This window comes from Fistularia commersonii, chromosome 10 (assembly GCF_037954325.1).
Source record: "Fistularia commersonii isolate RoL2024-O1a breed Wild chromosome 10, RoL_Fcom_v1.0, whole genome shotgun sequence".
NCBI lineage: Eukaryota > Metazoa > Chordata > Actinopteri > Syngnathiformes > Fistulariidae > Fistularia > Fistularia commersonii.
The window spans coordinates 870578-884202 of NC_141293.1; the positions used below are offsets into that span (position 1 = coordinate 870578).

The 13625-nt window shown below is 41.2% G+C and overlaps 1 protein-coding gene across 2 annotated transcripts in view; it reads left to right on the top strand.

Moving 5' to 3' along the window:
- The window catches only part of LOC147230045 (neuropilin-1a-like), a 112957-nt gene that overhangs the window by 40555 nt on the left and 58777 nt on the right, over nt 1-13625 (top strand). For both annotated transcript variants that reach the window (XM_086153160.1, XM_086153161.1), the window contains exons 4-5: nt 5780-6007; nt 12843-13013. In XM_086153160.1, coding sequence (XP_086009286.1) covers nt 5780-6007; nt 12843-13013 — 399 coding nt within the window. The remainder of the gene's footprint in view (nt 1-5779; nt 6008-12842; nt 13014-13625) is intronic.

Sequence of the window (13625 nt, forward strand, 5' to 3'; positions counted from 1 at the left end):
GGTGCGGGGATGGCCTCAATACGGGTCCTCCACCCCCGTGACGAGTTAAAAACAGCCCTGGCGAGGCTCAGGTAATCCCCCCCCCCGCCATGTGGCTGCTTCCTACTCGTCACATTTAAAAGCCATTACGGTCAGAGTTATAACAATTATCTTTGAGTCATAAATGAATAAAAAAAACGAAAAGGACTCACTATAAATATTTGAAACTGTCAGACTTTGTGGGTTCATCGGCTGATTTTTTTTCGTAAACACGGGAGGGACGCGTCCGCACAGCCCACGCCAGAATCCGGGCCCTGAAATCTTTTCTGCAGAAGGATTAGAATGGGATTTTCGAATTGAATAATGTAGTTACTTGTTAAGTCACGCTCAAAAAGAGATTTAGCGTGTTTCTGAAAGGGAAAAAAAAGAAACTTATAAGCCTCTTCCTCTTCACACCTGACTTCCAAAAGCGGTCGGGGCCTCGCAATTATGGATAAAAACGGTAAAAAGCGCCGGATTGAAGATGGATTTGAGCTGAGATCCGTTTATTCAGAAGAAACGTGGCCATATTGGCATAAACAGAATACGTCCCGGGAAACAGCGACGGGCGTCTGATCCCCCAGACGACCTCTGTCCTTTCCATGGCATCAGCGCTATTCTTTCATTTATACAATGCTGAAAAAAAGAGTTCACAGATAAATCGTGCAAAACCAGCCTGGAAACTGGAAACACTTGCAAACTCTCTCTTTTTTTTTTTATCCCTCAGCGACAAACACATGTTAAAGTAGAAACTGGTGAACCCAATACATAAAATAAGATAAAATAGTTTTTATTTGGATCAACATATGAAATCCCTCCACCAAGAACAGTATTTACTTTGTATTTACTTATTTGATATGTTTGATAAGAAGAAGCTGATTACGCTGAACTGTATATTTACTGCAGTTCATTTGTGGACTTTCAGTGTCCAGAAGCAAATAATAAAATATCTTTTACAGGAAAATTATCATTCGAAAAACATGAATATGACTCAAAAATATCTTTCAAAATTCCAAAAAATATTCAAGAAAGGGCTTCCAAGTCATGTTTTAAATGATGAGGAAAATCAGAGTGGAATTACATTGACTTGCACCAAGAAAACTCAGATATCGGTTTAAAATACATGAAAAATCTCCAAACTAAGAAAGCAGGTTGAAAGTTAGCTTGCAAAAGGCATTTCTATTTTTTTTTTTTTTGGTTTCATATTTCTGTATATTTGTATTTGATAGTATGTTTTACATCTTTTTTTTTTTGTCTCTATATAGCCAAATTTTTTTCTACTCTTACAATTTGCCCATTTTTCTACCCAGTAATTCGGCTGTGACAATTAAATTAACACAAACTAGGGGGGGAACCGAGAACAAATAACGCAGATCCGGAAGGGCGTTACAGAGTGTTTGATCAAGTCTCATCCTTTTGAAAAACAAAATAAAAATATCCTGGCTCTGTTTGTCTGTTTCCGGATTCGCCGGTTAGTTAGTTGCGTTTCCCCGGGAGGGTCGACCTCGCCGGAGGTTGCTGCTCGGAAAAAAATCATTTCCGTTTAAGCCGCGCAGAAAGCCAGCGAGGAAAACATAGATTTCTTATTTCGGCGAATATTTCTCTATCGATGAGTTCCGTGAGAAAAAGGTCTGTCGGCGTCTCCGGCTCTTCCACCCTGTCATTACGCGCAACGTCACGGCGTTACGAGCGCCGCGCGGCCGTAAACATTTAAAGATAGTTTTCCGGCGTAATTAAAGTCCACCCGTCGACCGAAGCCACCTCGCGTAACCATGACGATCACCGTTAACACCCCCCCCTCGGGCCGCAGAATATATATCACTTATAAATTGAAACAAACGAGTTCTTTACCGCCCCGTTGCTATATTTGGCTCCGCTAACACGAGTTCCTGTGCATTTAGGTGAAGGCAGGGTTTCCGCGGCGACTGGATTGAAGGGTCATTGATAAAAAAAAAGATGAAAGCGGGGAAAAGGGACGGGGTGGAACACGTGGAAAACAAAGATACACTGATTATTGTGACGAGGAGACGTCTGCATTTTTTCCCTTTCAATGAAATAACGGTGTCATCACTGAGCGTCATTTTGTAATCTGGTCTTTTTTTTTTTTGAATAATTCAACAAGCTTGCAACGTTGATTTGAGTGGAAACTGTTTTATGGATCTAAGGATGCGATTGGCATGAAACATTTCCATTTCGGTGGAATTGTGGTGTAAAAAGTTTGGTTCTAAAAGCCTCGAAAATGAGCAAGAGTATGAAAAATGACCCACTTAAATCACTTTACTTGAGCGACGCCGTTCTTGTTTTCATGTTTAATGAATTTATTTGCGAACCATTAAGCTTTGCCTTTTCAGATTTAGACCTTTTAATTCCTCCATCATCGTTCCTCTTTCAGATTAGTGGTCGGAAAATAATGATAATAAACAATGATGTGAAACTGCATTGACAAAAGTGTCAACGCCGACCAAACGTTCACAAAATAATGTTACTCTTAAGACCCGCGGTGCAAAAGTACAAAAAATGATGATTCATTCGTCACCGAAAACAAGGACAAGTTATGCAGAGGTGGAATTTCTTTTGATTTGTTTTCAACGTGACAGAAGTACGAAGGTGCAAAGAAAAAGAAAAAGGGCCTGTTGTCAAAAAGAAAAAGAATAATGAAACGCATTAATGCAAGCAAAGGACTTAGAATCCGATGTTTTTTTTTTTTTTGTTTTTTTTTTGCCGCCTTTCTGTTTTATTCTGATCCGGCTGTTTTTTGGTTTTGTTTTAAAACAAGCCTCCATAAAAACCCGTCAGTCTCCCCAAACACACCCAAACCTAAAAACCGAGCCGTTCTTCCCTGCTCATCATTTAAGCCGCCCTTTGAACGCCAGTGTCAACAACTCGCCGTCCACATGCGTGTCGCTTTGCACGTCGGCGGCCGGCACGTCATGTTTGCAGGCGTGTGCAGATAACACACGGGTCACATCTGGCTGGGCGACCTCAGAGGCCTCACACACACACACACACACACACACACACACACACACACACGCCTGAGATGTTTGACCCCTGTCCGTGCCGGGGGTCGACCTCCTCCCGCAGGGATCAGTCACTGTCTTATAATCTCCTTCATGTCGCTTTATTGCCGCCGAGGTGCAAACTGTCAGCGACTGACGGATGCGAGCGGCTGCGTCTGTCGCGAGCAACGCCGTCGCCATGGATACGGCCGCGGAAAATAACCGCTTCTCCGCCGGGCGACATTAATCGATGCCGAGAGCCCGACATTTGCTAAAACCAAGGGCTGTATATCTGTTTGTAGCGTGCTAGAACACTTATCACGCCGTCGTTGCTTTATCAAGCCGCCTCCGACCCCCAGAAACGCAGGAAGGGTTGTTTTTCTAACATTTAGCTTGCATTTAATTATAAACATCACAACTTATTCAACACTTGAATAACCTGTGTAATTAGCCCGGCAATTTTTTGCCGCGTGTTGACAATTAGATATGAAAGCACAACATAGCTGATAGCCTTATTAACGGGAGGTGCAGAAATGAGGGATAAGAGAGCAAAAAAAAAAAAAAGTCCAAGATCCAAAAAGAAAGAAGTCCCCTGGCATTTTTCTCCTCATTTAAAAGCGCGCTATTAAACCCAGAGCGTAAGAACACTCCACAGCATTGTAATAACAGCAAGAGATGAAGGAAACCCCATTAAAATCCATTAAAAAGAAAGGTCTGGAGATTGAGCGGGAAAGATTCCCTGGAAATGAAACGATGCAGTACAAATGAAAGGTAGCGCGTACTTAGATGCCGTGTGTGTGTGTGTGTGTGTGTGTGTGTGTGTGTGTGTGTGTGTGTGTGTGATGCTGTTTTTTAAGGATGTTCTGTCTCTGTAAACAGTCTCTGTGGAATAGTGGTTGAATGCCAGTGGAAGCTCGCAGTCACAACACAAACACTGCGGCGTTGAAAGGGGCGGGGCTTGTTTTTTGGCGTTTCCGTTCTCTGATTGGCCGGCGATGAGCTGAGCTGAGTCAACTTTGTACGTTTGGAAATCCAGCAACGTTGCACTGACTTGAGAGTGAATCATTTTCTTGAAGCTCGCTCCATAAATACGCCAATAATTCAAGGGCGGCGTTGTGGTTGCCGCGGCAACCTCAAGGCAAGAAGGTCCCCGGTTCAATTCTGACTGCGTGGGTTTCCAAGGGTTTGTTCCAAAAACCATGAATTAAATGAATTATACCCAAAGTATCTGCCACCTGACAGGCAGAGAGACTGTCCACTCATTTTTATCTTTTAGTTAAATGTGTGCTTTTTATGTCTCGATATGGTTTGTGATTGACAGGGTGAGTGCTTTTATGTCACTATGTTCTATAGAGTGTGTTAATAATGTTCAATAATGTTCAAAAAATATACAAAAATAGAAACTAAAAATAAGCAAGAAATAAAAAATAAATATGAATAATATGAACAATATATACTGTAATTGACGGACTATTGAACGCACCTGAATATGAAAATATAAATAAAAATAACAATGTCTACGTATATAGGCCGCAGGTGTCCACGTTGTCCACAAATATATACTGGAAATCCTTATTTTCCAAACAGTGTCTGGAACACGGCTGATGAAAAAGATGCAAAAAGATGTTTTCTATCCGCGCTTTTGTCCTGATCGAGTCGTCGTCTTCGCCGTCGGAACTGAACGGCCTCAGAATTTCACGCTCATTTCATCGATCCGAGGTGACGGAGCTAAATGTTTTGGCGGCTGAAGCTCATTAGAACATAAAATAAAATCCAAAAAATTAGCCGTGTCGTCGTTAAAGCCACAGCGTTCAAAGCGTGCGGCGAAAAAGTAGCGGCTTATAATCCAGAAATGACGGTAAACGAGATAAATATGTACAAAAGTGGCGACTAGCAGAGTGAAACAACGCTAACAGCAGCAACACCTGTGGGTGTCTGAGCGATCGGATGAACGAAAGAAGGAAAATAAAACGGAGTGAACGGTCGAATGTTCGGTTCGTGGCCCGGCGACGGAGCGGCGACCGGTTCGGGCTGAACTCGTCTCTCGTCCCGTGACGGCCGGCTTCTCCGCTGCAAACCTCGCCGCAGGATAACGGGTGTAAATAACGAACGAACGAACGAATGAACGTTATTCAGATGGTAAGAATGACAAAAAAAAGGTCTTTTAGAATAGAATAGAATAACCCTTTCATCGTCCCACAGCGGGGACATCGCGACCGCTCGCAGCGGAAAGTGGACGGTCGGAGAAAAAGTTACGAAAAGTAGAATCTAAAACTAAACAGTGTCCAAGATTCAATGTGTTTCTTGTCACATGTGGAGTGTAGAAACGTTTCCCCGCCGGGGGAGATTCTTTATTCGCGGTTTGCAGCGTGTTTGGATTTGAACAATCGATGATAAATATTAACAAGAAGGACTTTTTTTTAACAAGTTGCAACTAAACAACATATTGACAAACGCTAAACGTGCAAAAGCGACGACTCGGTATTCCTCGTCAAAATGTCAGAACGCGATAGAAAAACATGTGAATTTTTGATCAAATGTTCTTTTCTGGATTTCATTCAGCCGCAGAGCGCGTGGTGACGAGTTGCACGTAAACTACCGGCTATTTAATCGCGCAAACCGGCCGTCGAGGACGAACCCCCGCGAGGGGAAAGAAGCGACCCCTCGCACCTCTGAACCGCGGGGGTTCACAAGGCCAGCTATGTGCGAATTTGTTACTCTACCCAAAACATCCCTTGACACTTTTCAAAACCATCCCGCAGGTCCAGAATGCTCCAGGAACTTCACGGCTCCCAGGGGCGTCATCAAGACCCCCGGCTTCCCGGAGAAATACCCCAACAACCTGGACTGCACGTTCATGATCTTCGCCCCCAAGATGTCGGAGATCGTGGTGGAGTTCGACAGCTTCGACATGGAGCCGGACACCACGCCGCCGCCGGGGGCGCTCTGTCGATACGACTGGCTGGAGATCTGGGACGGATTCCCTGCAGGTGAGGGCCGACAGGACAAAACTACAGAACAAACAGATCAGTAATCTGAGCCAATCGAACTGAAAAGGCCATTTTTAGAGACATTATTGTCACAAACGAGTTGCAGCGGCCGAAAAAATGCATAACGAAGAAGAAATAAACGTAGATAAATCGCATTTATTTGATAGAACAGAGGCCAGACATCGACGTGCCCAACCATCTGGACAACCCAACCAGGAGGATATCTAGAACGTTCCTCCAAACGGTAGCGCAGGATGGCTTCAACAGTGTAGCAGCCGTTGGTGAACTTGTTCCTCCAAGCTTTTAGCTCGCGATTAGCTTCTTTTCTTGGTAGAAGTTGGAGGATCCGTTTTCGGCTGCGTGTTTCACGACTTGTAAATCTGCAGATTCTGGTTTCCTTTTTTGGGTTTCGGTCCTTCTCAGTTGTCTTTATGAGTTGATATTTATGTTTTGGGTGCTGCAGGAGTGATAGGAGGAGCAGGAACGTGTGAAATTTACGCATATATTTTAAATATATAAGTCGCAGAACGAGCCAAAGCGTGAAAAAAAGTGCCTCTTATAGTCCGAAAAATACGGTACATTTAGGCAGGTTCTGAAAGAAAGTGAAAATCCCTAAATAACGTTTGGTGGCAACAATAACAAAAATACAAAAACACGATATGAGTACATAAAAAGAAAAATTCTACAAGAATAATAAATGAGTTATTCATTATTATAAGACCGGAGGGGATGGGAGACGTCTTTGGAAGGAGGCTGAAAGGAAACATGAGGATAAGAGCGTCAAGCTGGCCGCGCTGAGCCGCCGCTCAGTTCCATCGCATTTTGCCAAAAATCTGTGTTTTACGATTGGATACGTTTACGTCATGATCAGAAACCGTGACGACGCTGTGCGGCGAGAGAGAGAAAAAAAGCACCGGGAACCGCGGCTTTTGATAAAAAAAAAAAAACAAGGCAAAAGCATCCATTGATTTTTTTTTTTTTTTTTTTCTGTGTTTCACAGAGGTTCTGTTTTTGTTTTGTCGTGCCAAGTCTTTGCTAATTAAGGTTTAAAGTGGGCGTTTGCTGCAAAGGAAATGGACTGGAAAATCTTTGAATATTTATTTCAAAATCATTTAAAAGGAAATTAGCCTGGGTGGGAACAAAATAAATAAATAAACAAGATAAGTGCTTTGGACGACATAAATAAAATATATTTGTTTCTTCTTTTTCCTTTGAGTTGTAATTCTGTTGATTTGTTGTTTATTTGGAGAACTAAAGCTCAATTGAAATGAAGCAGGAAATTTAAAAAGAGGTGAAAATAAGACATTTTGTTGTTTTTTGTTGGGGGGGGAGGGTCGCGGTGAAATTAAGAAATCTCAAGTGAATTATTATTTTATATTATTTAGCATTATTATTTGAATTCTGCAGCGAATGGATCGGGTTAAAAACGCACCGTAAAAGGAACACTATCTGGCCGACGGTCAGAAGAAATTCTGGAAACCCCGTGAGCTTCGAGACCCCTCGGCCTCTGACCCGGTTCTTAATCCCGTTCCCGATAGCGTTCATCCGGTAAATTGTTGGCGGGGTCTCCTCTCGGAAAATGGGATGCAAAGATTGACGCAAAGGGATGAAAATCTGCCACGGCTTTGCGATGAGAAGTCTGAGAAGAGCTTCCTCTCTAGATGTTGAGGGGAAACAGATGAAGAGACGCGAGGGATCGATGATTCCCCTGCAGGTGAGACGGGCTTTTAGGAGAAAGTAGGAGAAAAATGGGTTCCGGGACGGAGTCGGACGGAGGGTAAACGCGGAAAAGCCACCAGGGATTGATGTGTAATTTCATTTCCCGATGCAGCGCGAAGATAAATCCGTAATCGGGATGCATTCGCAACGATTTCATCCCGTGGCTCAAACGGCCGCCATCAAGTTCAAGGATGATTGGCGGGGCGGCGTCCTGGCCGGCGTGGCCTTCCACGATGCAAAAGTCCTCTGAATTTGGCTTCTTCACGCTCCCGCTTCCAGATTTTACACACAACCCTTTTTTAATTGGGCTTTTTTTTTCTTGCTTTCTGACGTTTTTCCACAAAAATGACTCCCATGTCGACCGAAGTGGGAGAGGTTAGCGAACAGTAATCTGACATCGCAAACTGAAAAATAAAAAGCACGGAGTATTTTTAATGTGCGTGATACGACACGCGCACTTGCTGAATTTGCTGTTTGGCCAATTTGGGTTTTTACCCCGTCAAACCCTTTCAGGGCGTGTTGAGACGCATTTTGTGATAACGGTGCATTTTGTAATAAACGTTCAAAATGGAATAACTTTTTCATTTCATTTTGTAATAAAGCCGCATTTTGTAAAAAACTGCCCCGACGCATTTTGTAATAAATTTTGCCGCATTATGTAATAAGTTATTACATATTGAGCAGATTATTACAAAATGCACTTGCAACTTTTTTTATTCTTTAGGAAATGTAATATATATGGATATAAAAATAGCAGAAAATGTATAATACAGTATAGTTAGTTAATAATGTTTAAGCAGTAAGATCTATAAATATCGTAAAAAAAATATAAAAATAGAAAATAGAAATAAACAAGAAATAAAAATGAAGAATATAAACAATATAGACCGTAATTTCAGGACTATTAATTGCACCTGAATGTAAAAATATAAATAAAAATGACTAAATCAGTCTCTGTGTACAGATATAGGCCACATCAGTCTAGAAGCTGCAGGTGTCCATGTTGTGACATGAGATATTTACACACAACATTTTTTTTTACTTTTAATTAATCCATATTGATTTTTTTCCAAACAGTAGCTGTGACACGGCTGATGAAAAAGGTCAATAATAAATAAGACGAGGAAAATTCCATCCATTTACTATCCCTTCTTTAGCCCGGGTCTTCCTCCTTCGCACTAAAACCATTAACGTCGTCTTTTTCGCTGTCGGAACTGAACGTCCTCAGAATTTCACGCTGATTTCATGGATCCGATGTGACCGGGCTAAATGTTTGGGCGGCGTGAAGCTCGTTAGCACAACAAAAATCCATAAATTAGCCGCATTTTTGTTTAAGCCGCAGCATTGAAGGCGTGGGAAAAAAGCAGCGGCTTCTAATCTGGAAATTACAGTATAAATATATTTATATATCTATCTATCTATATATATATATATATATATATATATATATATATATATATAGTGAGAGAAATTACAGTATAAATATATGTGTGTGTGTATATATATATATATATATAGTGAGAGAAATTACAGTATATATATATATATATATATATATATATATATAGTGTGTATATATATAGTGAGAGATAGTATAGTAGTATATATATAGTGAGAGAAATTACAGTATAAATATATGTATAAATATATGTATATATATAGTGAGAGAAATTACAGTATAAATATATATATATATATATGTATATATATATACATATATATACATAGTGAGAGAAATTACAGTATAAATATATATGTATATATAGTGAGAGAAATTACAGTATAATACATGTATATATATATATAGTGAGAGAAATTACTGTATAAATATATATATATATATATATATATATATATATATGTAGTGAGAGAAATTACAGTATAAATATTTGTATGTGTATATATATATATATATATATATATACATACATATATATAGTGAGAGAAATTACAGTTTAAATATATATATATATATATAGTGAGAGAAAGGGAGAGAATGTTGTAATTTTCCATTTTCTATATTCCTTTTAGGAGTATAACACCATCCACGCTAGCGATCCTTCAGTCCTGCAGTGCAGTGTTCACAAAAATAGCGATTTCTCCACTTGAAATGCAGCCTTGTAGAAGCTTTTTAAAAATAACCGCTTATTTTATTTTACATTTCTATTTCTTTTCCTCCCTGAGCTGAGTGGAAGGGGAAGCTAACAAACCGAACGACCGGAGCGACACTTTAGAAAATAAGGTTCTGCATCTGCAGCTTCTCTCCACGCCGTCTTTCTTCGGCGTTTCTCCGCGTCCATTGTTGACTAATTAGCCGTGTAGCGTGCGGATAATGCCGAGCGCTACATACATTAGACGGGCTCACGCGTGTTGCCAAAACATCCACAATACTCGCCGCCGTGCCCACAGCTTCACCCGGCGTCTGCCAGGGACGAGGCTGGCGTGGGCCGGCGAGGTGGCACAGGTAAACACACACCGACACACACTCTAAACCCATGCCAGTATACATAACATGCCTGCCGAGTGATGGGTGTGTGTCCATGTGCGCGGACGACACCCGAGCCCAGTATTCCTTTGTGTTTACTAAATGAACATGTGTGTCGCCGCAGATAAAATTAAAAAAAAAAAAAAAAAAGAAAAATAGGCAGCTCATCTGAAGCAGGGTGAAAGCCCGGATGTGGGATTTCACGCTGTCAGACACACTCGCAGTGTTCACACAAACATTTCCGTCATTCCGTTTTTAAAAGAAGGTTTTTGTTTTTGATTTTTTGCTCAATATTCCTAAGAAGTCGCCCCCGAAACCGTTTCAAATCCTACTCCAAGTATGGTTTCATTGTGTCTTTATTGACATCTACATCCGTCAAGACTAATTCTGACTGTTTTTTTTAATTTAAAACAAATGTAGTGACATTTGCAAGGTGGAGTTTTAGTGGTAAAAATCACTTAGTTGATGTTATTGACTAGTTGCCAATGCAAACCAGAAACACAGGAAGTAGTTCTGAGCTCCTAAAAAGAAAAACAAAAACCAACAATATGAGTATGTGAGTCAGGAGAGTATTTTTCTCACGCAAAAAGGTAAAAAACAGAACCTGTCCATGTTTTTATTAACATCGTGAACCTTTCAGCATTTGAAGTTTGTCCTGTTTAACTTGATTTTCAGACTATATCCATTCCTTGAATCAATGAAAATACACAGTTTCTGTGATTAGTGAGCGCTACGGCTTTATCACGGCGCTGTTACGCCTTGAGAAAAATGTCCGTCGTGTTCAGGACCGGATGGGTTTTTGTTTTTGGACGTGAAACAATCCCTCCGTGTGGCTCCAGATATATTGACTGTGTTTTTTGTTGTTTTTTTTTTTCTACCCAGCGTCTAATCTGTTCCCTTGTCGTCCTTCTGAGAGGGGAGAGATTGCAGCTGATGACAGATAAAGGACTTAAAAGCCTAGTTTTTTTTTTCTCTAATTTTGAGTTGTTTGAAATGCAACGAGTTGAAAGAATATCTAGCTTTTGTATTTATTATTTGTGCGATTTCATTGCAGGGGACGATGAAGTGAACGTTTAAATCGCACTTCAGCGGACCCGCGGTGAACTTCGCGGTTCGGCTTTCCTGCCCTCGCTACGTCACGGATTTGAACTTTTTGTTTGTGATGAAATAGCCACATTCAAGCCTAAAAGGAAAAAAATAGAGTAAAATTAGACTAAAATTCATTTTATAAAACAAAATAGGAGATCTCCTTTGCTAAACAAAGATACCCAGCATGGCCAACTCTGGCTCCTGCCGTCGTACCCACGCCAGATCTCACACGGAATATCATTGGCTACATCGATCCGTACTTGGCTTGCTATTGGCTGATTGAGCGTGTTGTTCCATTCCTCATGCTGATTGGCTGCTGGAGAGAAGCAGCTGATCTCCTTGTAGGTTTTTGCCGAGCATACATGTCCTGCTCCACTTTGCGCTATTTAGTTTATGAACGTGTCTAATTTTTTGCAATACCCCCCCACGCTTTACGATGCCTCCTAAACACCCGGCATCTCCGAAGAAGCCTGCTATCGATCACAAGCGTGGCAGGAAGACGCTGACTGTTGCTGAAAAGATAAAACCTCCCGATAGGTTAAAGGAGTTCTGCTGAAGTCGGCCGTCGTTACAGCATTAAACAGTCTACACTTCGTTCCATGAAGAAAGACGAAGCTAACATTAGGAAGACAGCGACCTTGTTGAGACGCATTTTGTAATAACGGTGCATTTTGTAATAAACATCCCAAATGTAATAACTTTTTCATTTCATTTTGTAATAAAGCCGCATTTTGTAATAAACTGACGCACTTTGTAATAAATTACATATTGAGAAGATTATTACAAAATGCACTCGCAACTTTTTTATTCTCTAGGAAATGTAATAACATGGTGCATTATGTAACAACAATTCTAAAGCATGGTTTATTTGTTTGTTAATTGTAGTTTCTTTTACTTTAAAGTATTTGTAAAAGCGAGGCCTATTATTAGCATCACTGTATTAGCCTAGTAGCAGTACTTAGCAATTACTATCAGTACACTATTCAAAGGTTGCATTAACAGAGAATATTCTATAAATTCCATGTTATTACATTTCCTAGAGAATAAAAAAGTTGCAAGTGCATTTTGTAATAATCTTCTCAAAATGTAATAACTTATTACACAATGCGGCAACATTTATTACAAAATGCGTTGGGGCAGTTTATTACAAAATTTATCTTTCTTACAAGATGAAATGAAAAACTTATGACATTTTGGACGTTGATTACAAAATGCGGCTCAACAGACCTTTAGCTTCGGTACGACGACAAAACGGACGATGACAAGACAAAATAAATTCATTGTAAAAATGGAAAATGCTTTGGCCGAGTGGATCTCGGATTGCAGGAAGAAACATGTGACCTTTCCCAGTGGACGGTGTGTCGATGGCAGATAGCGGGAGGCTGGTAAAGGGTTGAGTGAGGTTGGTTAAAGGGGAATATATCTGGAAATACCATCAAAATGATCACGTCTATGGGGCTCTATGGGGCTCTCGGAATATTGTATCTACCGGGTGAGCGGGGAAGCTAATACTTGTTTGTTTTCTCCCGGCCTCCCCCACAGTGGGCCCCCACATCGGCCGCTACTGTGGCCAGACGTCCCCGGGCCGCGTGATCTCCTACACCGGCATCCTGTCCATGACCATCACCACCGACAACGCCATCGCCAGGGAGGGATTCTCCGCCAACTACACCATCCGCGAGAGGAACCTCCCTTCGGGACACACGGACGAAGGTGAGCGGCTGGATGGCGATAGAAAAAGAAGGTCGCGGGTCGGCGGGTCGGCAGAAATATCATCCGGCGTCAGGGTTTGTCGCTTGCGTATCGGGAAACTAAAAATCGCTGTTAGCGTTTGAGCGAGATGAATCGGGAATCTTATAGCGGGAAGAGACGTCCACCTCCGGGGGTTTGCAGCAGGGAAAAGAGAGAATGGCTGAGATTTAGAAATGGCTTCGTTGGTGTTGCCCCTTCCTGGTGGGCTGCAGCAGCAAAACAATTCCTCTGTAATCTGAACGTCTAGTCCAGGGGTCGGCAACCCCAAACACCCAAAGAGACATTTGGACCCGGTTTCCTCGGAAAAGAAAACTCTGGGAGCCGCAATTACTTTTTGACGTCTAAAATAAAGGTACCACTGTGTATATTGCTTTTTATTACCTTTACACTTTGTATAAACAAGTGTGTCGTGTGTTGCTTCTGAAGTAATGCGGAGAAAATTAAATTTTATTTATGTAATGAACTCATTTTGAGCTCTGGGCTTTCAGAGCGTGTAGCGGAGCCTTGACCTGAATTTTAAAAATAAATCGGGAAAAAACTCACTGTGTCAGTAAACAATAAAAAATAAATATT